The sequence below is a fragment of the Rhodamnia argentea genome, chromosome 7, assembly GCF_020921035.1.
Source record: "Rhodamnia argentea isolate NSW1041297 chromosome 7, ASM2092103v1, whole genome shotgun sequence".
Classification (NCBI taxonomy): domain Eukaryota; kingdom Viridiplantae; phylum Streptophyta; class Magnoliopsida; order Myrtales; family Myrtaceae; genus Rhodamnia; species Rhodamnia argentea.
Window position 1 is genome coordinate 6,250,812 of NC_063156.1, and position 25,591 is coordinate 6,276,402.

The following is a 25,591-nucleotide window of genomic DNA, read 5'->3' on the forward strand; positions in this document are numbered from 1 at the left end:
TGTAGCGGTGTTTTACAGTAAGTTCTTCTATGCTCAGCATTGAAGTGGCATGTATGGACAAATGACCGCCAAATTGGAGAGAACACTTCCACTAGCAGCTCATTCCCACAAGAATGCCAACTATCAAGAGTTACAATTCTTAGAACTGCCAAAATAGGAGGAAAAATATACCACCCTTAAAAGTAACACAACAAACATAGTATTATGTTAGATTGTTCGACTCTAAAGCTTAAGCCACCCTATAGATAAGCGATGTGAAATACTTTAATACCCGTCTCGCGTTCAGACCAGAGTGACAGCAGCACTTGGAATTGATGACCGGGAGCCTCACACTTGGAATACATTTGGGGCCATACCTGGCTCTCATGGTCAACATCAATACAAAGCCCAAATAAACCCCATAGATAAGCGGCTTCGGATCCTTGAACCGTATCAACAACATAAGGCTAAATTTGAAGAACCAATCTGAACCACCTCTTACTCTCCAAAAGAAGTCCTTTCAGCATCTACAGTCGTAATCTTTTGCCTTAATTTTGCCTTAAATGTAGCATTCCATAGTGTGTATTAGGTTCCAACCAATCTACACGTTCACCCCATGTCCATAGAGCCTTGTTGATGTAGAGCAGTTGGCAAATACTTACATAGAAACCTTCAAGCGTCGTAAGAGCGGGCGACCCCACCCACCCACGCCATATATGCCAGGTCAACTTCAAACACATACAACATATCAAATTAATGAGGATTGCAAATCTTCGAAGCTGCAAATTGACTATGCCGATCAGGGCAATGTTTGATCTCCAAATTCATGTGTTTTCCTTGGTTTCCAGGCCTTCAGAAATTACAAACGTGTTTCGCAGATTTTTGAGATGCGTTTTGAAGACTTTCCCCTTTGTCAATATTTTTCCTTAATTCTATTATTTGCTCTGATACCCAATGATGTAGAGGAAGATATCTTTGGAAACGGTTCCAAAGGTTAATGTTTATCCTGATTAATGAGTGCCTTTACAATGTCGAAAGTCTCTCCAACTCTCTGCCCGCAACAATCTAGCTGAATCTGAGGCACAACTGATTACTAGGTACCTCAATGGCTTGTGACTCAATATACAAGACCGTGTTTTACTACACTGTTTGTTCTCTATTGAGGATGCCCAAGAAATAGCCCAAAAGGTCAAGATGCAACTGGAGAGAACTAACTCCACTAGTTGGGCTAATAATTATTCCATCCGTGAATCATTTGGAAGGGGGAGACAACTAGATGTTCCAAAATCCTCTAACCAAAGATATGAAACAAACTTTGGAGAATACTATTAGGGCGCCCTAGGAACCAATTGCAACAAACAATCGTAACACCAATTTAAATATCCAGCCACAACCAATTAAATACTACAAGTGTAAAGAACTGGGTCATCGTTCAAGCGACTGCCCATAGCGGAAAGATGGCCAATATAGTCAAGCACGATGATCACATATACGAAGATGACTGGGTGGATGAAGAAGAGGAGAACGAAGAGGGCAAGCATTTCAACTGCGTTATCGGATGATTGTTGCTTGTCCCACAAAGAGAGGACACCCTCCCTCCCCTTGTATAATAGGTGGATTCATAAAGGCACCAAACTCAAGATAACATAATTATGTCATTTACCTATTTCAATTAGAAAGTCATATAAGGACATCGTTACTTGTGATGTGGTTAAGATGGATGCATGCCATGTCTTGCCGAGATGACCATGGTAGGACGTTGATATCACACACAGGGCCCGAGAGAACACCTACTCCTTCGTGTGGAAAAAGACAAAGGTTACTTAGAAGCTGAAGAGTAACACTCCCCAAACCCCGAAGCAAAGTGCTGGCAAATACTTATATGAAAACCTTCGAGCGTCATAAGAGCGGGTTACCCCACCCACGCCATAAATAAACGGGTCAACTTCAACCGCGTATAGCATATCAAAACAAAGAGGATTGTGAGACCTTCGAAGCTGCAGACTGGCTATGCCAATTTAAGCAATGTTTGATCTCCATATTTGCACATTTCACTTGATTTCCGAGCCTTCAGAGATTTCGGACGAGTTTTACAGATTTTTGTGACGGGTTTTGAAAACTTTCCACTGTATCAACATTTTTCCATATTTGAAACCCTTTCCAAGTTTATCTTCCTCTGTACAAATAAGCTCCCCCAATTACATGGTACTGCCTTGCACAAGTGTCCCAGCACGTCAATTAAGAAAAGGGAAAAATGAAAGGTGAAAACATTTTCAATCACTAGCACGCACCCCTAGGGCAGCCCAATAGCTGCAGTCTAAGAGATCGTAGAAGAATAGACAGAAATGCTGTCAGAAGAGCAACGCGATACAAACTAGATGGAACTGTAGTGCTTACGGCATTAAAGTTCATTGGCTCATTTGGGTTCCCAGAAATAGAATTCGTTTGGTCTGAATAGGAAGAGCTGAATTAGCAACGACCACATAACTAAACTGTACATCACAGAGTAAGTTGTTCTTCAACTTATCCCCAAATTAAAAAGAGAACATATTCTACATTTAAAAAACAAACTGCATATAAAGTTGTATGCATCTTCATATTCACTGTTTCCGAAGCTGTTCAGCATGATTCCCCAGATTAAATTACTATAGGTCCACACAATTAGTTGTCTCAATGAAAGTTTTCTCATTAAGTTCTTCATCTCTAAAAAATCTCACTTCCAGTAAAAGACGGAAGGGACAACTTGTCAGATTACCCCCATAATGATTTTTCCTGTTGGGGATGACATATGCAAATCGTAGAGGGTTACGCTGCGTTCACTGCAAGGAAAAAGAAAGCCGTTATTACATCCCTCAAATTCAATAGGGTAAGGAAAAAACTTATCAAAGTTAAAGCTGATTGAGACGAGAAAGTGGTGATCGCATTTGTTGAGCATCCAAAAATATAGATAAAGTAGACAAATAAGAAACTGTAACAGCTGGATAACAAAACCAGATGTGAAACCTCCAATGAACATCTTGTGGGAACATGTCAGAAGAAGGAACGAAGAAAACATCTTCACTGGGATTGGACAAATGAAATGCATCCACACCTTCCTGATGTTGCCAATACATTGCGTTCTCCAGGGTTGAATATTCCAGCTATGACAGTGTCCGTTCCCCATTGAAAACTGCTTATTGGCTGAGATCTACACGGAAGGACAATATGAAGTGTCGGGATAAGATTAAGTGCCATCACAAAAAAGAAGAGAAATTACTGTCTACGAACACCTGTTCTGATTCCAAATATCTACTTGAGCACCAGCTGTAGAAAAAAGTCCACCATCCCATTGGCGACCGACTGGCAAGTGCCAATAATGGGACTCACATGCTATCAATTCTGCAGGATAACAGAATTTGACCCTCTGTAGATACCATCAAACTTCTCACAGGACTCTGATGACTAGGAAATTGACATACTTTTTGCCTGTCCATTGATTTTTAAACAGATACTTATACTAAAAGTTTTTCTTTCATAAACAAATAAACATACCAGATGCAAACTACATGAAGTTCTGAATACAACATTGAAACTGCATTACCTTGCAGCTATGTCCCAAAGGCAGATATCCGTAAGATGAAAATAACAATGATAATTAGCTGTCTACTAGACATTTAGTTAATGTTAACAGTTCACGCCTGCAGGGAAACAAGTTTGATAGATGACATGTGAAATTAAGATGAAAGTACGCAAACGGCTTCACCACTGTAATTTCGGAAAATGAAAAGGGTAAAACCAGGCCTTGGACAGGAAATTTCTCCGAGGGAAGAACAATAAGAGCTGCAGAAATCGCCAGTTATGACAGCCAATACAAACAAATACTAATAGAACAACGACTCAAGCCCCAAGATCATTACTCAGTGCAAAAGAGTACAGCTAGATCAAGCACAGAGCTAAAAGTAAGATCTTAGGTGAGAAAGAAACGGCATGAAGCGTCTAGTTCAGCGTATAGCTCATTGATCATTACTAGCAACAAGCAGTAAAAGAGCTGGGAAGGTTGCCATGGCAGGGGCACAAACAGATAATTCAACAATCGAAGTACCATATACAATCAGCTTGTGATCAGGTAAGACCAGCGGGAGTTGGCAACATCAACTTTAATAAAGAAATCTCCATGTATTTACAGAAACATATCGCTGTTCAGTTTGAGCAAAATTTGCTTCTAAAATCGCAAGAAGCTCTTCTACATTACTGACCATACACATCTTGGAAATAGGAATACTCTCAGCTCATCTAACAAAAGTTTAAAACCTGATGATTAGAAAACCTTTCGCTGTGTCAGTGTAGATGTATTGAGTATAAAAAGTACAATGCATAAATAATCACCAGGTGATCCGCATTTGACTCCTATCTAGCAGCAAAAGAACTTTCAAACGGATAGAAGGGCCTCATGTTTTCCATATGCATGGAAAAATGTCCACAAACAAAACTGCGACTGGTGATTTCATGCCCAAAAATTTTCTATCTGGCCAAAGGTTCTAGCTGAACTTCCATTCTCCCGGAAGGTTGAGCCTCCTTTTCTCCAGCAATTCCTCTTGGGCTCAAAAGATCCAAGGAATCATCTTCCTCCAGATTACCCAACACCCAGCTACTTCTTCCATATATCCTCTCCCTTTGCCGCTGCTTTTCACGGTATTCCAGGTACATGACTATCAGTGCACCAATCAAGAACCAAATAACTAAAGCCCAATCAAGTCCATGAACATTTTCACCACCATATCTGGCTCCTAAGAGCTTCATTCCACTTATCAGGGCAGCCATACCAGCGACAATGGCCAATCTGCCAACTATCACATGAAAATATTCCCAGAGAATCCTTTTCGAAGAGACATCCTCTCCATTGGAAGGTCTTTTCGGTCTAAAATATGCATTTAATGGTTGTACACAGGCCAAAAATATAGCAGTGAAGCCAAACTTTACGTGCAATGAGTTCGTACGCAAACCTCGAAGCTCAGCTACCGCAAATAGAAGGGCAAGCAAGACAATGGATAAACCTGAGTACTGCAAGTAAACATGTATCTTGTACCATTGGTCACCTTTTACATGTTTCAGGTATCTAGCAGCCAATATTCCACCAGGAAGCAAAATACCCCAAGCGAGAAACATCATGAAACCGTGAACTGCTAATACTGGCCGTAGATCCTGCTCAGCCTCAGCAGAACCGCGCATAAGCAGCACTCGCACAGGCCTTTGACTGGTTACATGATGCATATTTCTCTCACTTAAGTGCTCATTAGTCCATTTAGCACCCATTGCCCATATCACTTTAAGAGGAGTGGTTGGGTCAACTATGTTCCTACATTCTGGCCTGTTGCTATGACTGCATGCCGGTTTCAGAGGACGAGTGAACTCCATTGTGATAATCCCATTTTCTGACTTGCACCTCACATATGTCAAATTTTCATTTGTTGGATGCACACTGGATGCGTCTTGCCCATCTATCCAGTATGTATTGACCCTTCCGGTGCCATTATTGTCAACCCAACCAACATAAGCATAGCTGTTCACCATTCCACTACCAAATCCTATTGCAAGATAACCACTTTTCTTCTCCCCACGTGCAGCAATTGATATTGACTTCTCAGACAAAGTCCAGTAGAAATTTACCTGTTGATCATCCAAAACAACACTGTTGTTGTACATATCAGATAAACCACCATCAACCACCTGAACTCTCCATCCCATTTTCTGATGATACAAAGACTGATAGTAAACTTGATCAGGTGTGTTCCTGTCAGGTACCCAAATCAACTCCATTGGACTGGCAGGGACTCCTTCAGCTTCGGGCCCTCCAGCGTACACAATCTCCGTTGTATTTCTCAAAGTGGCATTCCCGCCAAGAACATCTGAAGTGATGTAGAATGCAACATCATGCCCTGCTTGTATTGAAAACTTCACCTGTACCCCTCTTTCCACTCGCAGCACCGGTGCCTCCTTCTTATTTATATAGAGCACCTTTGAAGGGTTTGGTGGATTTGGGTAATGCATTGCCTCACCAGTCACAACAACAAGAGGCATGTTCGGAGCTGCAATAATCAAATCCTGATCCTCCTTATCCTCTGCATCCAGCGGACCAAGACAATCATCGACACTCTCGGACACATTCAGCAGTAAATGACCAAACTGCACAGACTCCTCACCTCCATGATTTTGAGGCAGATAATATGGCCTAAGGGTATCTGGTGGGCTCATCAACCCCAATGCCCAAATCACAGTCACATTGCCATTATAATTCACAGGCAAATCGAACTTCTTATCAACAACACTCAGCTTCCTCTGGTACCTGATAAAGGAAATACCATCTCTTCTATGCCCATACACCAACACAGTATTATTCACAGCAACAGCGTCGCTCGGCTCATATATCGTATCAGGGCAGACTCCCTTTGCATTTCCATCCTTATTAATTGTACACTCACTGTACCTCGTAATAAAATAATCATCCGCGAATGGAATGCCCTCCTCTGTGAACCCTGTCACCGCCACATCAGCTCCAATCATGTAATCAGACGAGGCTTCCGGGTCTGCCCACCCAAAAGCCATGTAATTCTGTGTCCCAATCGCCGCTTCTAACCCTATATCAATAACATCTCGATCCACATCCAATGTCCACCGCACACGATGTTTAGGAGACAACACTTTACAGTTCTCAAACATCGTCGGCTGCCTATAAACCCTAACTGGCCCATCCCCGGGATTCGGGCTTGGGGCCGGGCTCGCTTCCGATGTATTCGGAAAAACCACATGCCCAAAATCCGACGCCGTGGGCAAGTCCCACACGGCAAGAACCGGGATCTGATCCCAGCTAACATTACTCCTTAAACGAACGGTAAAAGACTCATTTTTGTACGTCCGATTCAAAACTTGATCAGAGATAGCGTAACCAGATGTCATGTTACCTAAATCGGGCGCGATCGCGCCCCACCAGTGCACGTCGAACCCCGACAGCATGTCGAACTGAGAAACCCTAAAGGAGCAGTTGTCGATGACCTTGACCGTGCCGCGCAATTGATGCTGGACCATGCTCAGCTCGGATTCGAACCCGACTAGGTAGCTCGAGTTGGAGCAGCTCCGACCGGGATCGGCGCGGGAAGAGAGGGAGAAGGTGAAGAAGAGCCATAGGAGCGTGAATTTGGGGATCATTGACCCCGATTTGCATCCGAATTCACGCGACCGGTCCCGTGCGTGGGGAGATAAAACAGCGTCAACCGTCAGTTTACGGCGGTTTACGGAATTGACGAGGGAGAGCGGCGTAGAGGGAGGGAGACGCGAGTGGAGGGAGAGTGACTCGGTGAACGAGTCGCGGACTCGGTGTACTCTGTAATGTGCTCTGACGACGAGCGGGTCACCGTGACTCGATCTGAGGGAGAGACACGGAACTCGGCGAGAGAGGTGTTAAGGTTGATGGCATTTTCGTAATATCGTCGAATTCTCGCCCTGGAAGTAGAGGCGTCGCGTCGTGAGGTTGCCTTCGGCGAACGAGGGCCGGCGGAAAACACATGCCGAGAAAGAACCGGCTTTATCGTACTTTGCTTACTGTCACCCAACACAACAGAAGAAAACAAAACAAAAACACAACATAATATAATTTTTATTTTTGTTGTATTGAAAATAATCTTTTTTTTCGTTCTATTCTTTATGTTTCGCCTTATGGTTTAAGTAGCAGAAAACCAGCATGCCAACATGTCATTTCCCAAAAAATGAAGAATTTTCACACATTGGAACACGTTTATTAAATATACATTTTTATATATACATGATGAATTATCATGTAAACGGTGAGTTTCTTTTTCTTTTTCTTTTTCTTTTAAGATTTCATAATTAAATATTTTTTTAACTGGTTTGGTATATTAATTTTGTAGTAACAGGGTATATGAATGTTTTTTGGGTCAAAGCTGGGAATATGACTTAGATATATATATTTTTGATAAATTTATATTTTGACTCTTAGTTTATTAGAAATGCTTAAGATTGATCCGTGAGTATCGACATAATGTGCTGGGATGCTGGACTTGCGTGTCGCCGGCATGTCTGAAGCGCTAACTACGTGTCGATCGCATGCCGGAGAATTTCGAAGTATTGAACACGATACAAAGGCTCCCAACGAGTTTCAGTGTTTTCTAGATTACGATTCGCTTTGTTGTTGTCTTTGAGGCCCTTGTTAATTTGGTCAATGCTAAAACACGCCCAATTGATTTACAGGAAAAAAAAAAAGCAAATGTTTTCCATTTCTCTGATTTTTGTAACAGCAAGAATTTTGACATGCAAACAGAAATTACAAATCATATGAGAACGAAGTAAAAAGGCCCGTGAGAAGAGGAACAGGCAATCTTAGGGGACCTCAGAAAAATGAACACGTGCCATAGGTTTATATGTCGAGAAAATCACAAACTTAGGAGCGTCGGCGCTGATTGAAGTGTCACGTTAGCGGTTCGAACCTAAATTTGATTGGATAGACTACATTTGAAAATTGTCTGGAAGTTTAGGAAAGAGAAACGGCTAGTTCAATGCATGGCTCGTTGATCATTGTTTAGCAATAAGCATTGAAACAGCTGGGAAAGGTTGCCATGGCGTGGGCACAAGGCAACAACCAGATGATTCGACAACCGAAGTAGCATATCCCAATCAAGCTAAATGATCAGGTAAGGCTGGCGGGAGTTGGCAGCTTCCGCTTTCAGCTTTGATGAAGGAAAATCTCGATGCATTTACTAGAAACACACCGCCGTCCAGTTCGAGCAAAGTTTGCTTCTGAAATCACAAGAAGCTCTTCTACATTCCGTGTAGATTTCATTAGCGACGATTGCAGCTGGCAGCTCCGGTTGCACAGGTGGTTTAGGCAATGTGTTCTTTAGCAGAAGGCAAGAGAATAGTTCGTTGTCTCCTCCCTCTCACCGCGATTCTTATTTCGCAGATTTGCATGACCCCACATTATTTATGTTGGTCCAATTCCTGCGACATTGTGATACCCCGTGTAGATTTTGACTGGGGATTCAGGACGGAAGGGAATGGGGCCGTGGTCGAATTGGTGGACAAGGGAGATTGCTTCTTTCCTCTGTTCAAAAAACTACTACAAATTGTTTTGTTTCAACTGATTTATTCTTTCTAATTTGTTTCTTCAGGCCAGAAGAACATCGCGTCGCCTACGATCCAGAAATCCTTTTGAAATTGGTTTCCAATAGCTCTGGTCCTCTCAAGAAAAGTCAGTACAATGAGACTGACTTGAGAAACAGGTGTTAATAAAGAGCATTGATTAGTCTGATGATTTCATCTCCAATTCTACAACAAAAGAGAAACCTTTTTTCCCCCCTTGATTCACAAGGAACCAAATTCCCCCACTTCCTGTTAAAATGAATTAATGATCAAAGCTTATGATACAATCAAATAACCTACGGATCAAGTATTTTGATAACTGGCCAATAAATCAGAAATTGACAATTCGAAAGCTTTGATGGCATGCATGAACAGGCAAACGCTTGCACAAACAAACATTGGCATACTCTGGAGCCACTCTTCAGAAAAATGGACCGTCGTATTCCGATTGAGAGGAGCTTGCGCATAGTTGTCCTCTCCTCTCTGAGGTGAAGCAACTTCTCACTTGAAGGTAAACTCTTGAGAAAGATGGCCCATCCAAGCAGATATTATGCCATGTGGCACAACAGGCTAATAGAAGCATCACTCAACTTCTTTGATGATTCTTCTCTTACGTAATGGCTCTGTTGAACTAGATCCAGGGGCACTATGTGCTCTTCTTCTTTCTTCTTTCCTTCTCTCTGCTTCATTCACTGTGCGTCTTAGAATACCGGCCTTGTATATTGGTTTGGGCAAGTGCCTGTGCCTGCATATCCCAATCAAGGGAAAAAAAGAGTAATGAGTTTGTTTCACACTAAAAACAGAAAGGAGTGTTTTCAGAACCATTGGCATCATTAACAAACGAAAGTGTGACGATCCAATCGGCAAACGAATTTGTAGTAGATATTGTTACCTCACAATGCGCTTCACTTCAGGGAGGTGCTTGTATCGGTTCTTGACAGCTTCATGATAATCATGCTTCCTGCGCTCTCTTGGCAGGACCTATGGCATGCCAAATAGTAGATGAGGAACTGGATTTGCTGATTCAGACTACCATTCTAAGGAGAATCAACTTCAGTCCATTCATTTTTGACAATCACGCAATTAACGTCCAGCCATGCCTCAATTCTGAATTCAATGTTCAATCAATGACCTTTTTACATGTGTGTGCATGATAATGACAATTAATTGGCCAATCAAGACGGTTAATTGTGAAAGGAAAGTGTCCTCTGTCCAGTTGCTCATGCACTGGCTCGGCTATGCAGAAGCACACATTCAGATACTACAAGGTCGATAGAGACTTACAACTCCCAGCTGTTCGGAGGCTTTAGCTTTCCAAAGCCTCAAGTTGGTGTCATCACTCCCAGATATAACATAACTTGCGTCACAGCTGAACTTGACGCAGAATACCCTACATGTAAGCAACTCGGTCAGAAGACATAAGAGCGAGCTTACCTAATGGAATTCGAACATGAATAAGACCATATTCATTAAAAGGCTCAGTTATGAATACCATCTAAAAGTCATTTCCAATTTAATTATCTCAACCGATTGAATAAGCAAATAGAGAGAGATTATAAACCACAAGCTCTGTAGTTGGGTATACCTTTGCATTCTTTTTGTATGATAAACCTCCCTACTGTGACCTCCATTATACTGGAAAATTCTTACCTGAGAAATAGCAAGAGTTATTGCGATTCTACCTACCACACTTTTTTATTCACACAAAGCAAATGTGATACTGGACTTACTGTTCTATCATAGGATCCAGTTACAAATTCTCGACCAGTGGGTGAGTAATCGATATCCATCCTGGAAAGGGAGACAGATTTCAATTCCAAAGAATCCTTACTGACACTCAAGACTGTAACTGGTCTCTAAAACTACTAATCCATCATCTTACACAGCAGAAACATGATCCTTGTGCACACATTTGGCTTCTTCCAACTTTCTCGCATCATAGCTGTAGCAATTGCAATCCTCATTTGCCTACATGTAACAGTGTGTTACCGTAAGTTTCACTATGCTGAGCATTGAAGTGGCATGTATGGAAACAGAATAACATATCTTCCTAAGCATGTAAACAACATAGCAATTCCACAGTCAGTTGCTGCGCATGTCAAGGTTAGATAAAAAAAACAGTCGCCTAATGACAACAGTTCAAGGGACACCTCTCTCAATCTTTTCCCTTTCAGAAGCTACACTTGTTTATGTTTTCGGCCAAGAAAATCTAGGCTGGCCAGGACATGTATTTTAAACCAATTTTTAACTATTGATTATTGTTCTTTCTACCCAACAACAAACATATTTATGGGAACACGAGGTTTTCTTTTGTCATATTTACTATACTCTTATCTGCAAATTGACAACGCCCGATAAGGGCAATTATTAAAGGATGCAATGAAACTACAATTCAAACAGCATAAAGAAAGTCACTTTTCTAGTCAAGAAAATCTGCCGAAACATTTTCACATGTAAACAATTTCAAATTGTTGTTATTTTTCCCGGAAAAAAGAAGCTTGTCCAAACAAATTCTAGAGAACACTCCCAAACTAGCAGTTCATTCCTAAAAGACTGCCAACCATCAGGATTTATAATCTTAAAACTTGCAAAAGCAGTAGGAAAAATATATCACACACTTGGAAGCAGCACAGCAACATCATATTTGTTAAATTCAGAGAACCAGTCTAAACCACCTCTCACTCTCTAAAATAAGTCCTATCCCTTCATCATCAACAGTCGCCATCTTCTGCCTTTTCTTGAGATGTAGCATTCAATAGTGTCCATTAGGTTCCAACTGATCTACAAGATCATCAAATTTACATAGAGCCTTGTACAAATAAACTTCCCCCAATTACATAGTCCTGCCTTGCACAGCTTAAAAATTGATGACCAAACTCCACATTTAGTTCAATGCTTTATTTTCAAATATCCTCTTGTTATTCGCAGCACATGAATCGAAAAAACGGAAGAAAGACGGTATTTTCAATCGCCAGTGGACTACCCCTAGGGCAGCCCAACAGCTGCAGTCTCATAGAACAGAGAAGAATAGAAAGTAATCTATTAGAAGAGAATTGTAACACAGCACAAACAAGATATAACAGTTGTGCTTACAGCAGTGAAGTTCATCGGCTCCATTGGGTTCCAAGAAATAGCATTAGTTTTTGTCTGAAACAGGAAGAGCCGAGTTATCAATGACTACATAACTAAAACTGTACGTCACTGAATAACTTGTTCTTCAAATAATCTCCAATCAACTGCATATAAAGCTGTGTGCATCTTCATATTTTGCTGTTTCTGAAGCTGTTCAGCATGTTCGCCGCTATCGATTTAAACAATTAGTTGCCTCAGTTTAGGTTTTTTTATTATTATCCTCATTCATCTGTAAAAAATTTCACTTCCAGAAAAAGACTGAAGCGGCAACTTCCCAAATTACCCTCATGATAATTTTTCTTGTTGGGGATGACATGCGCAAGTCATACAGGGTTATGCTGCGGTCACTGCAAGGAAAAAGAAGGCTATTATTACATGCCTTACATAGGAAAAAGAAGGCTATTAATAGCAAAGGACATACACCTATCAAAGTAAAAGCTGATTGAGACAAAAGAAAGTGGTGATTTATGTTAGTTGAGCATCCAAACATAGACGATATAGACAAATAACAAACTATAACAGCTGGAAAACAAAATCAGATGTGAAACCTCAAATGAACATCTTATCGAGCACGTGACAAGAAGGAACAAAGAAAACACTTGGCTAGGATGGGACACATGAAATGCACGCATACCTTCCCGATGTTGCCAATACATTAGGTTCTCCAGGGTTGAATTTTAAAGAAATGACCGTGTCTGTTCCCCATTCAAAACTGCTTATTGGCTGAGACCTACACAGAACGATTATATAAAGGGTCAGGACAAAAGATTAAGTACCATAAAAAGAAGAAGAGAAATTACTATCTTAGATCACCTGTTCTGATTCCATATATCTACTTGAGCGCCAGCTGTAGCAAAAAGTTCACCATCCCATTGGTGATCAACTGCCCTGAGAGTAACAAGGAAGAATTGACATACCAAAAGCATCTACTAGTGAAGTCAAAGCTTTGTATTTCGCAGCTAGTATATTATTATATAAAACTTACCAGAATGCATTTTTCCATACATAAACTGCCAGTGGCTGAATGCAATGAAATTGAGTTGTTAGTTCAAAACGGTAAAATGTTCATGGTTCCAACCAGTGTCAAAATATAGACAAGCATACCTTTGCCGAGTTCTCATGTGTGCCATCTGACTCCCCAAGAGTAGCTACAGGAACATTCCACAGTCGAACCCTGAACAACCAAAGAATAGGTTTACTGAGTAAGGAGTACTACATTCCAAAGCAGAATTTTCCTCAGTTTAAGAAAATGCAGTATATTGTTGTCACATATTGCAAAAATCTTTATCAACTGCCAAGTGCCAATAATGGGACTTACGTGCTATCAATCCCGCAGGATACTAGAATTTGACCATCTGTAGATACCGCCAGACCTCTCACAGGGCCTTGATGACCGGGAAATTGACATACTGTTCGCCTGTCCATCAATTTTGAAATAGATGCTTAGACTCTACGTTTTTCCTTTATGAACAAATAAAGATACCAGATGCGAACTACATGAAGATCTGAAAAGTACATCAAACTAGCCTTACCTCGAAGCGACATCCCAAAGGCGGATATCTGTAAAATAAACATAACAAAATAATTAGCTGTGTTTGGTTCACACTGGCAGGGAAACAAGCATGATAGATTACACGTGCAATTAAGACGCAAATGGATACACCGCTGCCCATTTCGGAAAATGAAGATCGTAAAACCAGGAAATATTTTGAGTCTTGGACAGGAAAATTTTTCCAAGGGAAGAACAATAAGAGCTGCAGAAATCACAAGTATAGGATACTTGGGGCTTAACGCCATTTCCCTGTAACCATGCTATCAGAAACTTGAAAGCATAATGCGCGTAGCTTCCCAATGTATTACAACACTGCTTTAGACCGAATCAACAATCACTTGCACCACACATGCTCATTCACTGCTTAATGGAAACACAATGATTGGATAACCATAAAATCGACATACCTCCATCCATAGAGCCAGAAAATATTCCTTTTAAGTAATTCGGGTTCTTGGCCATACATGACACTGAATCAACGTGTCCATCCATAGCTCCAATAAAGGGCCTTGCGAAAATCTAGTCAGTTATGAACAAAGAAAGCTAAACAATTACAAACGAACAGCCACACTATAAGCCAACAGTGCGAAAACGGAAAATTTGGATCATATAGAAGCAACAGGTCTGAAAACGGAGCTGATGAAATACTTTGCAGCGCATAAAATGCCTAAGGATCTGAAAATCCCCCCAAAGAAAAAGACAAAAGCTCACCTTGTCCAATTTAGCAGCATTCAGAGCCCGGACGTATTCGACCGCCTTCTCCTGGGTTCGAAGATTGGGATCGAAGTTGCGAAACACCCTCTGATCGAATTCGAATCGAGTTTTTCAGCGAAAAGATCATGATGATGAAGACACCGAAGCCGAAACGCGGCGAAATTTCCGGAGAGTAGGGGCGGTAGCTCACCTGGAGGTCCTGGCTGCGCTCTCGGGTGAATTCGTCCGTGGAACGCGATATCACCTTGACCTTCATCGCAGCGTCTGCTAATACTGCTTGTCCAGAACAAGCCTGTTTCAGAAACTTAACCGGCGGATGCCGTTTCACTGAATCGCTGGAAAAACCCTAGAGAGAGAATCGGATGACAGAGACGAGAGCTAAAACCCCCCGCGCGGAGGGGAAAGGGAGAGATGGAGGAGGAGAAGGAAAGGAGAGAACTTGGGCCCACCAAACGAATGGGCTGGGCGATAATGGGCCTAAGCCCAAGTTCTTCGTGGACTGGTCCAGAGTCTGTTCTCCATTTAACGCGTGATATGAATTTTCCTTTTTTGTCGGAGCGTGATATGAAATTCGTATCGACATTTTACGACGTAGATTTTGATTTCGCTAATAGATTGTGTCAGATTCAAGTCGGTTGTGAGTTTTTCATGCGAAACCATTATTGTCGTACATGCTGACTAGTTATTAATTTTTTTGTTTGTGTTCAATTTCTATATCGATATCGATATGGCATATTACGTATGACATGACATCTTAACTTTTTGCATCCAATATATATCACAATTTCTCTTTTAAGCGGTATTCAGTATTTGATTAAGCCTCATTGTCATGAATAACAAAAGGGCCCTGCAAATTGGCTTCGCATTTTCTAGTGACACTGCCCGAGGTTTTACCTCCACGGCTTGCTTTGGCAAAGCCCCTATCATCGCCACGCTCCAACGAGACCTATTGGGGCCACCTGACCCGGGCGCCCCTTGCCTAGCCAGGGCTGTCACGAACCCAGGCAAAGCTTCAAAAGGGTCACGCAACTACAAGCGAGCCTTTGCCCGTGGCTGTGGTCGCGCTGCCCCACGCTTGGTGGTCGCCTGGGAGTGCACATACACTATTCTGTCTTTCTCTTGATTTTCTTTTTCATCTTTTAGGATATATTTCGTATAGAGTATTTTACATTTCCAAACCCTGTGTGTTTCGAATAGAAGCCTTTTGACTCAAATGTCCGTCTCAATGCAAATTTTCAAAAGCAAAGCATTCCCAGACTCAACTCACATGACTAAAGTCTAAATCCACTCCATCACTCAATAGTCATAATTGCTCTCAAGTGCTTTCATGTTAACACAGTTTGCAGATCTGATAGAAATACACCAAATAGCCTTAACTTTAATGCAAACTTGTAATTCACAAGAGAACCACTGCTACCAAATCCAAGAAACTCGCCATCAGAAGGATGACCATCCCCGTGAGAATCTGGATCGGATATCTTCTTTTTTCGGCATCATCATGGGGTAAGACGACCTTGTATCAAGTATCAACAACAGCCAAAACGCTTGCAACACATCGCAGTCACTTTTCTTTGTTGATTTTGGATAAATTCTCACATTACTCCCCTCAAATTGTACCTTCATAGCACATTCCCTCCGCGTGGAAAAGGCGGTCCACAAATATCCATCCATAGATAATTGGACACGAGATCGCAAGAATCACATGAAAGCATTGCAATTGGAGCATTCAATCAATTACAGGAATAACTCGAACCCAAAAAAGAAAGATCTCTTCTATCTGTATTGTTGAGATAATCTAAATCGCTACATTAGGAAGCATCCTTCCGCAACAAACAAGGTGACTTTTTTCCGCGGGAGCAATCAAGAGGCCTATTTTCTGTGTGTCCACGTCCAACTCACTGATGCACCTGTCTTCTTCAGAAAGCAAAGATGTTTGAGGATACCGTCAAAAGAGTTCAATCCAAGCTGGACGCAGATGAGTAGCTTGATTTCCTAGAAGATTTCGGGCCATGACAACGTAGAATTTTGCTCAACAAGAGGCCAACTAGTTATCTTCCCTGAAATCTGGATTCTCCTTCAAGATGACAAAACCTTCAAGAATAGGAGAGAGCGGAATATACCTGCAAGAAACATTCGCAGATTAAGGGCACCGCACATGGCCAAGTTGAAAAACAAGTTTTTACCATGGAGAGAGTTATAGTACTTCTCAGTAGCCAACTCTGCCCGATCACCAGCAGCCAGGAGGACTGGGGTCGAATGTGTCTGAAAGCCAGTGATGGTCTTGGGACGACCTGCCTGCCCAACGACATCAACAGCTTGACCAACCCGTACTGGCACAGATAACGGTTTCAGATTTTCGTCCACCGTCAACAGCATCCTCGGCTGCCACAACATGAAGGAAAAATACACAATTTACTACAAGACACGAAATTAGCACAAATATCAAATTCAAGACTTCTAGCTGAGGATAAACCTGCATGGCCAGAACAAGGAAGTAAAGAACATAATGATATTTTCCGAGGATGATGGCTTTCATGTCAAGGCACGCATGAAGCATTGTTATAATTCCTGCGAGTGCCGTCCTACAGACAACAAGTGCACATTAGAATAACACATGATGTTAACGTTATAAGTAGAAAATAGTATACCCTCGATTCCTTGCAGTTTAATCACAAGTACCTCCTTATCTAGCATCATTCCAGATCTATCATGCAAAAAAAAAAAAAAAAACAGAACTTACGGAGAGAGCAAAAATCGCTCCGAATGATATGGATTAAGAGTCAACAAGCCCTTCCCCAAGTGCACAAGACCTTGGGCAATCCGCACCTGTAGAAGGGGCCAAATCACGTCAAACAAGAACCTTATCTAGTAAGGATAAACTGCAAACAAGAGAACAGTTATATTGAGCATTACACAGAATAGAAGGCTCGCGTCCTTGTAATAATAACTTGAAAGATTACGAAGCATCCCGGCTATTCGAGCATTGTTGGTTCCAGCACCAATCAAGCCCAATGAAATGACAGCAGCCTGTAGAAACACCAAATATTTCAGCCTCATTATTCCAATTCAAATGACAAAATGGACACAAAGCTTAGCTGTTTCATCTCACCATTGCAACTTCAGAATCTGTGTCGTGGCTAAGCCTACTTAGGGTGTCCATCACATTAACCTGCATAGCATAAAGCAAGTAAGAGCTATAAGCATTCTGAGTTTTGCAGGATAAAAAAAGTCCACATCCCAGCAATAAGGATCAATCCCCTCCCAGAAGACAGGCTAAAATGATTTGTCTATATTAATGGCATCTCTAGGGGATATAGTTTCCAATTAGATTGATTATGCTTGATATCCATACTTTGAGATCGGTGTATCTTAAATTTCCTCAAGTCTCATTCAACAACTTAGTCCTATCAAAACCCAGCTTAAGGTAGTACCATATGCTTCATGTTGATATTTTTTCAGAAAATATTCATGAAGGTCAACCACCTTTGGATTTGCAATGCATAGAAGGCCAAGAGCCAATGGAACTGCGCGGCGGATGTTTTGTTCTCCGTACTGTAAAAGATGCTCCAAAGAACGAATTGCCATTTCAACACCTAGTTCTTCAGCCATTGCAACCATGGCAATTCCAAGGACAGCAGGTGCCTGATGAGTTTCCCCCTTCTCAAGATGTTGGGCGCAATGACCTAGTAAGTTTTGCACCTGCACCAGAAAAGATCAGCAAACTATGTCCGACAGTCGTTTCAAAGGTTATTAGCTATAGTGGAGATAAGAGTACCTTGAGAACATTTCCTGTTCCAGCATATGCACAGGAAACGAGGGTCATGTCACAGTGTTTTCTGATCTTCTCATTGAAAGTCTTTGCAACTTCTGCTGTGACCTCGACATTTTCCTATGAAATAAGAAGAATATTCAAGAAAACTGAGTACTAATGAAAAATATATCTGTGATGGTATCCATGAAACAATAAGGTGGTACCCAGATGCTCAGATGGTAGCAATATGAAATGAACAGGCCCCATCAAAATACCTGCTTTCCAAGATAAAGAAGACCAAGGCCGAGAGGTAAAAGACGAGCAAGAGGCTCTCCCAGTTCTGACTCACTGCGGTCCATCAGAGTAAATATAATTGACTGGGCTACCTCTTCATTGCAGGAGCCCACATATATCAAGCCGAGAGAGATTGCAGTAAATGCAAGCACATCGAGGGGTGCTTTAGCGTCGTTAAGTATTGGGGACAATTTAGCACGGATCTGAAAATGAAGTTGTTAAAAGACAAAATTAAGGCTTGTCAATAAGAATATTTCTTGCAGCAGCAACCGTATACAAAATTCAAAAGTACTAAATAATGCTGTTGCAAATGAGATGACTTGGAAGAACGATAGGAAGGATTTGATGGTAATCAAAAGAAAAATAGCTGCATGAGCATAAGTATACATGTTCAATGAAAAAGTGTCATTCCTCCCAAATGTGTACATACCTGCTCATTCTGAGAGCCAGCATATGCAAGTCCAAGGCCCATAATTGCGCCAATTCTAATAGATGCATCTTCTTTATCAATGTAATCACCAAGAAGTGCCAGAGCCTGAGATATTCCAAAGAAAAAGAATAAGATTTAACACATAAACAATGTCGCCGGCACAACAGACAATAAAGGCAGCTCACAGGATCGCAGTCATTCTTGATATTGCAGTTCACTATCCCAACACCCAGCAGAGCACCAGCTATAACATGATTGTCGTTACTATGGAAGTACTTGTCTAGTTGGGACAGTCCAGAGTCAACTTCCCACAGCAAAATCATTCCCTGCCACAGAGAAAATCATGACAATCTGATACTAAAGGAAAATTTTGGCAACAAGTATCCTGAAGTAGCAAGGTGCACGCACGAGACTTGCAGCAGCACTGGCCTTTCCATGCTCTTTATTTTTGAATAGCCAATTTCCAGAAGAGCCACTAGAAGGGTCTGATTGAACTGTCATTAACTTATCCTGCAGAGGCAACAAAGGAGTTTAAAAAACAGAAATCTTGCAAAGACAATGTCTTTTCTTTGATTACCTGTCCGAAGCCAGCATTTACAAATGCATTAACAAAAGTAGCAGCCAGGTTTTGCCTCGCTGAATCCACACTCGCGCTAGCACTAGCCCGACCATCGAGCAAATGTGCCTGGGGCAATCCAAGGATATCAACTACATGCAAAATCATCCTCCATATTCACTCTACTCATGACAGAGACCATGTTGCTGCACTTGAGATCAGTAACCAAGAAATAATTGGAAGACATAATGCGCTAAACAGAGATATATCATACTCTTAGCAACCATTACTCCTTGGTAAGCCTTCAGTCAATTATTTCATATTGGAAGATGATCTAGAGGACAAGAAGTAAATATTATGGTGCCATCTATATATGTCGCGTAAATCTATAGTCCGAAGTTAAAATGCTACAATGAGAATGAAAATGGATTTTGAGAAACAAAAGAGCGACACATGATACGTCCAAAAAGTAACAAACTAAAACAAAGAAGCTGCAGCAAGTAGATCTCTCTGAGAGGAACATAGCAACAAATGAGACTCTTCCGTTGAAAACAATCACACAGCTCCCATTACATGTGCAGTGCCATACAACATTATGCATCCAAGAGCTTGATTCGAGATATTGATGATAAAATAAGTTAATGAGCTTTGGTAAGAAGATCAGATCAAGTCATCAAAAGCGTGAACAATTATCAACTGTTCAAACCTTGTAAATGTCTTCAGGAGATTTGGGCTCCATAACCTCAATATCGCGGGCAAGAGTAAGATAACCTTCACTTAATTTAGTATTGTTGACAATTTCCAGCAATGCCTCTCTTTCATCGTCATCTGGAAACATCTCTTCATCAAGCTCAAAGGTAATACCCTGCAAAAAAGAATAGCAAATCACTATCAAATTTGCCCCAGGCAATCTTGCCATGTACACCAACTGTATCAGAAACAAGGATTAAAGAGGTATTTCGATTATAGCTAAGTAACGACTCACATGTCGGGCAAGGATATAGCAGAATTGTTTCCTCCGCAGAAGATCACCGCAAGACGTGAAGACCTGCTTCACATACTGCATGTGTACATTTCAAGTGTTAGATTAGATTCAGAGAGAGAGAGATCCAATATGTGGCAATGTGGAACTCCTCATAAGAAACTCCTGCACACAACTTGAAAGGAAAAGTTGCTTATTCATGTTCAACCAAATATACCTGCATATTATCTAGGAACAGTGCAATCTGAAGGGCATTGGCATACTCTTCAAACTTGAGATAGATCATGTAAGCAATATCGAGCACTACCATGTCATCAGGTCCAGGAAGGTATCTGCAATTGATACAAAAGAGAGAATTGATAGGGACAAAAGGCACACTCATGAGTCAGTCCTCAACTAATAAGCTCCTAGACCATTTTCAGAGCAATCAATAGTGAATACCCTGACTGTTATGTACTGCTTTGATGACAAGTATTTCATGTACCTTGCAGCACTGGTGAGATATAGACATGTCCGCTTGAAGTTAGTGCTGTCAACATGCTCCATTAACATATCAAGGTCTTCAACCTGGAAGTCATTTAAATATTCCAAGATTCACTTCAAAACAGCCTCACTAGAAAATAAAAGGGTGGCATGAATAATTTATGTCACCTCCATTAACAGGTCAACAGCTTCAGGTTCGGCATTGTGCTGCAACAGATAAAAAAAAAAAAGGTTTACTAGTAATCAAAAGTTACAAATCTACCCTTACCCAAAAAAAAAAAGTTACAAATCTATCTGTTAATAAATTGATCCTAATCCATTTATGCATGCAGTGATCCTAATCCATTTCCTATGACATGAAAATTAGACAAATGATACATACCTTCATATGGAAAGCTACAATTTGTTGTACAAGCTCCATGAGATCATTTATAGGAGCCTCCTCACTCTGTCAAGGTTTAAAGAAGTGAATGTCAAACATACAAATTAGGCAAAACATGATAGAAAAGGATATCCGTGGTCGCCAATTTCTTATATACAGGTTGTATTGTCAATAGGAATCACTGATGGAATTACAACTGTAGAACTAAGCCAGTACATTAATTAGTGAAAGCCTGATGTTACCCATCATGTAGCAGTACATTGTAAATTAATGTAAATATAAGCACGCAACGGATGAGCACTTCAAGAAAGAGTTTTAAGAGCCTGCCTTACATAATGTGAAGAAAACAGTGATGAACTAGCCAACATTACCTGTCGCTTTGTATACTCTTGTGCAATTTCCCCAGCCAAATTCCTGATGTCAGATGTAAATTTAAGATAAGATAAAGTGCAATAACTTCTAGATAAAGCACAAAACAACAAGAATTCCTCAATACCCAGTATCTCGAGATGGAGAACATGCACCAAGTACTGGAAAATGAATACCATCTAAAATAATCCCTTCCGCAAGGATTTCACAATTGAGAGAACAAAGACAGCGACAACACCGTATCCTTCCTATGTATTAAAATATAATACATATAACATAGTTCAACAGATAAGCAATGACTATGGATGTCTATACAGTCTAACGAACCAAGATGTCACTATTTTCCATCCTATGGGTTTGAGAGAAACATTTCCTCCAAGGTTCATGAAAAAAAGGAGTGAAGGACCAACAAGTGGAAACTAAAAAATTTTGATTTCATTTTTGGTCCACAGTTCAATTCACAACCACTTAAATAGTGAGCTGATGCTGAGCAGCAAAATCCTTGTACGAATGGCACATAGCTGTACCAGACTTAAAAAGTATCGACATAACTAGGCATCTAGAAGAGGCCATTACAGAAAGATCACGTTAATTGAGAGCTCCTCAGAGCAGTAAATATGTGTCCCTCTTTATAAACATAGCAGAGCTTCACCATTATTCCCCAGTTAACAACTTAAAAGGTGGGACATTGACCACTTGCGTACATGAAACATCAAATCAACATTGACAAGCAAATATATTCATTCACCAGCAACCATTATGGACCATGTCTTTGTCTAGATATACTGAAAATTTAGCTAAATTTTTCACTCAACCACCATCACATCCTTATTAGTTTAAAAATTATCCTGACATCAGTATCATCTGACAAGTGGGAAACAATGAGATTATACACAACATGTGCAATTATTATAGGATCCTCAATGACATTGATAACATAAACAGTTCACTATAATTATACATGATTTTATAGCAAAAGTTACGGTCTTCAACCACATATTAAAAGGAGAGGGAAAAATGAACCAATGGAACATCAGATATACACAACCAACATCAAGATTGATTACCTCACATACTCATGTCCCCAGGAGCCAATATCACCTTCTGAACCTAACAACCTGTACTTCAGACTCTCCTGGAAACAATTATACCATTTACAAAAGAAAGAAATCAATATCAAATCTACAAGGAGGGAGTTGGAGAAGTGAACTTGGCAAGGTCACAGAAAATGTCTACAGCATAAATGCAGGCTACTCAGAGAAATGATCATACATCAGGAGGCACAAGGCACGATTTCAAAAGATAATGATGCTGACTATTAACAGATAAATGTTTGTTCAGAACAATGGTAACCAAAACATAGAAGGTCAGAGTTTCAGAAAGTTTGTCACCCTACAAGCAAGTCATGGAAATTCTGCCCGGCAAAATATGATTTTGAGTGACAAGAAGAATTACCCGTTCCCCTTCAGCAGACATTGTCAAGGCCAAAACAGAGAGTATGTCTGCTAGGTATCTCTGCATCAATGTATACCAGATCACTGACTGCAATTTAGCTAAAGTATCCTAGCAAACAATGCCATGTCAATCCATACTTCACCTTCAAATCTGAATCCTTCATTGTTTCATAATAAGCCTTAAGAGTTCCATAATGCGGTCGGAGAAACTTCAGGGGCTTTGGAACTGAAGTCATCGAACTTGTTGAAGTACGAATTTCTTGTCTACAAAGACAATTATAGGTGTCGTCAGACAACATTGGAAAGATAAATGTATACAACCCCTCTTTTCTTGAGACATCTTTTCATTATTAGGTTCCAACCACAACCACAACCAATGTTGACTAAGGACTCTCATTTCTAGCAGCAAAAGCAGCGAGTCCCTTTCTAATTTTATCCACATACTGCTTGAATAGTTGCGAACATCTAAATTCACAGTGCAAATGCATGCGGTAAAGATTTCTTAGCCTAAAATGATTAACACCAAATTCTCCCCAAAAAGCCCTATGCCCATTTTCTAGTCTTCTCCCCATAGTTACATGGTTGGTTTATACTGACGAAATTTTCCTAAAACTGCCTGTTTGACTCTTCTTCTAGCTGCATGCCATATTTTTTACTAATTGCCATATCATACTCATACCAGACCTGCAACAATGAGAACACCAGACCCCCCAAGCAGACGCGATAACCAACAGAGGACAAGCTAAATGTAGATTTCTTCGTTTCCCATAAGTTAATGGTTGAGTAGGAGAAGAAATGGAAGCAAAAAATATCTCCAAGAGCAGAAGTACCTCATGCTCTCTAGAGCAACCTTCTGCAACCCAGGATCAGGATCCTGAACCCTTTCCACATACAGCTCCAACTGCTGCTTCAGTGCCAAATCTTCTTCTGACTGCAAATACATTCACAAACAACCAATCAACCAGCCTGCCCAAGAGATTTTCTACAGAACACACCAGCAGCATAAAAAAATGGAAGGAACAAAAGGAAAACGCTCGACGATTGAGCTTCAGTCTCAGCACAGTCGTAGTTCATTATTCTCGCCAATTAAACTAGGTCAAGACATTGGAAACTTATAGGAAGTAACTACAAATCTTTCCTACCAGATAATTTGTCCTTTCAAGCAAGAAAACAAAAACATCTCTCTCCCGAACAAAGAACTTAACGAAAAGGAATTCGTTAACGCACTCCAGCTTCTCTATAATCACCTCAGCAACTAACCGGTGCCATTGCCACGACACGCCCAAATTCCAAACCACAAAGACCGCACCCAGCTCCCGACTCCGAATCCTCACTCCAACTCTCAATTAATCAAATCACCAACTTCAACAGCAACACGAAGGGCACTTCCCACCAGCAGCATCATCCCGCATTCAACGACACTCAAATCCGAACACAAAGAAAGAAACAAATTGAAGCGCCAAAAGGACACTCACCAAGTCCTCGTCCTTCTTCTCCTCCTTCTTCTTGGGGTCCTTCGCGGGGACCTTCACGGGAGCCTCCTCGCGAGAAGTGCCGGCGCCGGAGCTGTTCTTTTCAGGCGCCATGTCGAGGACGTAATAGATCGGAGCAGCTACCGTATGCAGCCGAACCGAGAAGAGGCGGGTGCAATCGTGAAGAAGCCCTGGGTCCGATTTGAAGGAAGTAGGAGGAAGGGATCGTCGCCGGAGACGGAGAGGCGAATCTGAAGCGAAGGTATACAGACTAGAGATTTCCTCCGGAACAAGCTATAAAGCGCGGCGAGTCTCTGTCTCGGTTCGCACTCTAGACACAAAGCAAATAATGCTTTCGCGAGGTTGAAGGTGGACTTAAAGTAAAAAACGGGGTTCTGGCCCATTTGCCCGAGTCGTGCTCGGGCTCGAGACGAAACGAACAAGATGCAAATTCATTTGGGCTTCGCCGATCCGACCCGAAACCAGCAAATGTGCGAAGATTGGCTTAATACCAAAAAAAAACCACTAACTTTAGTATTTATGACAATTATATCCAAAAAAAAAATTGTCTCGTAAAAAATCCACAACTTTTACTTTTGTCCCAATTCTACCGATCTAACACCCAAAAAAACCTTCAAGTTTAGCATCTATCCCCGATTATATCCAAAACTTTTTCTTTATCTCGTAAAAAATCCCCAAAATTTTTACTTTATCCAAATTCTACCGCCGTCGACCTTCCGTCCATAATCATCATTAGTTAATCTTACGTGGCTCGAATTTTCTAGCGAAACTTACCAATGAATTTTTGAAATTTAGAAACAATAGATTTTAGGGATGACGAAATTTTAGATCGTTCATACAAATATCTCCATGACTAATCGTTCTTTCAAGCTATTGAGTGCCGAAGAGAAT

At 41.0% G+C, this 25,591-nt stretch overlaps 4 protein-coding genes across 9 annotated transcripts in view; 1 reads left to right on the forward strand and 3 right to left on the reverse strand.

The window, feature by feature from the left end:
• LOC115746805 overlaps positions 1-25,591 on the forward strand; it is a 959,385-nt gene that overhangs the window by 32,376 nt on the left and 901,418 nt on the right. The window lies entirely within an intron of this gene.
• On the reverse strand, positions 2,316-14,891 carry LOC115754497 (DDB1- and CUL4-associated factor 13). 3 transcript variants are annotated; one of them, XM_030693524.2, is made up of 18 exons: positions 14,821-14,891; positions 14,697-14,789; positions 14,504-14,593; positions 14,200-14,311; positions 13,773-13,800; positions 13,559-13,657; positions 13,345-13,414; positions 13,226-13,260; positions 13,054-13,128; positions 12,875-12,970; positions 12,524-12,587; positions 12,202-12,255; positions 10,991-11,076; positions 10,839-10,899; positions 10,694-10,758; positions 10,393-10,498; positions 10,001-10,089; positions 9,324-9,853 (listed from the first exon to the last, which is right to left on the reverse strand). In XM_030693524.2, the coding sequence occupies exons 2-18, from the start codon at positions 14,760-14,762 to the stop codon at positions 9,691-9,693; spliced, it is 1,359 nt and encodes a 452-aa protein (XP_030549384.1). In that variant the 5' UTR covers positions 14,763-14,789; positions 14,821-14,891; the 3' UTR covers positions 9,324-9,690. The 3 variants fall into 3 exon arrangements, with proteins under 3 accessions (XP_030549386.1, XP_030549384.1, XP_030549382.1); XM_030693522.2 differs by having other exon boundaries at positions 14,697-14,889; XM_030693526.1 differs by lacking the exons at positions 9,324-9,853; positions 10,001-10,089; positions 10,393-10,498 and adding exons at positions 2,316-2,798; positions 3,071-3,166 and having other exon boundaries at positions 14,697-14,889.
• LOC115754495 (cytochrome b561, DM13 and DOMON domain-containing protein At5g54830) lies at positions 3,173-7,556 on the reverse strand. The gene is made up of 2 exons (XM_048282071.1): positions 4,345-7,556; positions 3,173-3,444 (listed from the first exon to the last, which is right to left on the reverse strand). The coding sequence occupies exon 1, from the start codon at positions 7,159-7,161 to the stop codon at positions 4,480-4,482; it is 2,682 nt and encodes an 893-aa protein (XP_048138028.1). The 5' UTR covers positions 7,162-7,556; the 3' UTR covers positions 3,173-3,444; positions 4,345-4,479.
• On the reverse strand, positions 16,144-25,009 carry LOC115754496 (26S proteasome non-ATPase regulatory subunit 2 homolog A). Of its 4 annotated transcripts, XM_030693520.2 has the most exons (25): positions 24,683-25,008; positions 24,038-24,138; positions 23,351-23,471; positions 23,209-23,268; positions 22,821-22,888; positions 21,756-21,798; positions 21,385-21,450; positions 21,171-21,209; positions 21,004-21,086; positions 20,737-20,851; positions 20,523-20,597; positions 20,244-20,402; positions 19,559-19,666; positions 19,390-19,491; positions 19,167-19,307; positions 18,982-19,086; positions 18,533-18,754; positions 18,282-18,395; positions 17,990-18,205; positions 17,616-17,675; positions 17,420-17,533; positions 17,247-17,332; positions 16,980-17,088; positions 16,710-16,888; positions 16,144-16,626 (listed from the first exon to the last, which is right to left on the reverse strand). In XM_030693520.2, exons 1-25 carry the CDS (start codon positions 24,791-24,793, stop codon positions 16,551-16,553), a joined length of 2,673 nt encoding a protein of 890 aa, XP_030549380.1. In that variant the 5' UTR covers positions 24,794-25,008; the 3' UTR covers positions 16,144-16,550. The 4 variants fall into 4 exon arrangements, with proteins under 4 accessions (XP_030549380.1, XP_030549381.1, XP_048138030.1 ...); XM_048282073.1 differs by lacking the exons at positions 16,144-16,626; positions 16,980-17,088 and having other exon boundaries at positions 16,716-16,888; positions 24,683-25,009; XM_048282074.1 differs by lacking the exons at positions 16,144-16,626; positions 16,980-17,088 and having other exon boundaries at positions 16,716-16,888; positions 17,242-17,332; positions 24,683-25,009.

Bases quoted from the DNA above. Each gene is read 5' to 3' on its own strand.
- LOC115754497 (XM_030693524.2), bottom strand. From the start codon at position 14,762: ATGAAGGTCAAGGTGATATCGCGTTCCACGGACGAATTCACCCGAGAG. The intron at 14,594-14,696 runs GTGAGCTACCGC...GAATTCGATCAG, and splicing joins AGCGCAGCCAGGACCTCCAG to AGGGTGTTTCGCAACTTCGA. The intron at 13,801-14,199 runs GTATGTCGATTT...TTTATTTTACAG, and splicing joins TTCTGGCTCTATGGATGGAG to ATATCCGCCTTTGGGATGTC.
- LOC115754496 (XM_030693520.2), bottom strand. From the start codon at position 24,793: ATGGCGCCTGAAAAGAACAGCTCCGGCGCCGGCACTTCTCGCGAGGAG. The intron at 21,799-22,820 runs GTAATCAATCTT...ATCTGACATCAG, and splicing joins TGGGGACATGAGTATGTGAG to GAATTTGGCTGGGGAAATTG. The intron at 17,676-17,989 runs GTGGTTGACCTT...TATGCTATGCAG, and splicing joins TATGCATTGCAAATCCAAAG to GTTAATGTGATGGACACCCT.
- LOC115754495 (XM_048282071.1), bottom strand. From the start codon at position 7,161: ATGATCCCCAAATTCACGCTCCTATGGCTCTTCTTCACCTTCTCCCTC.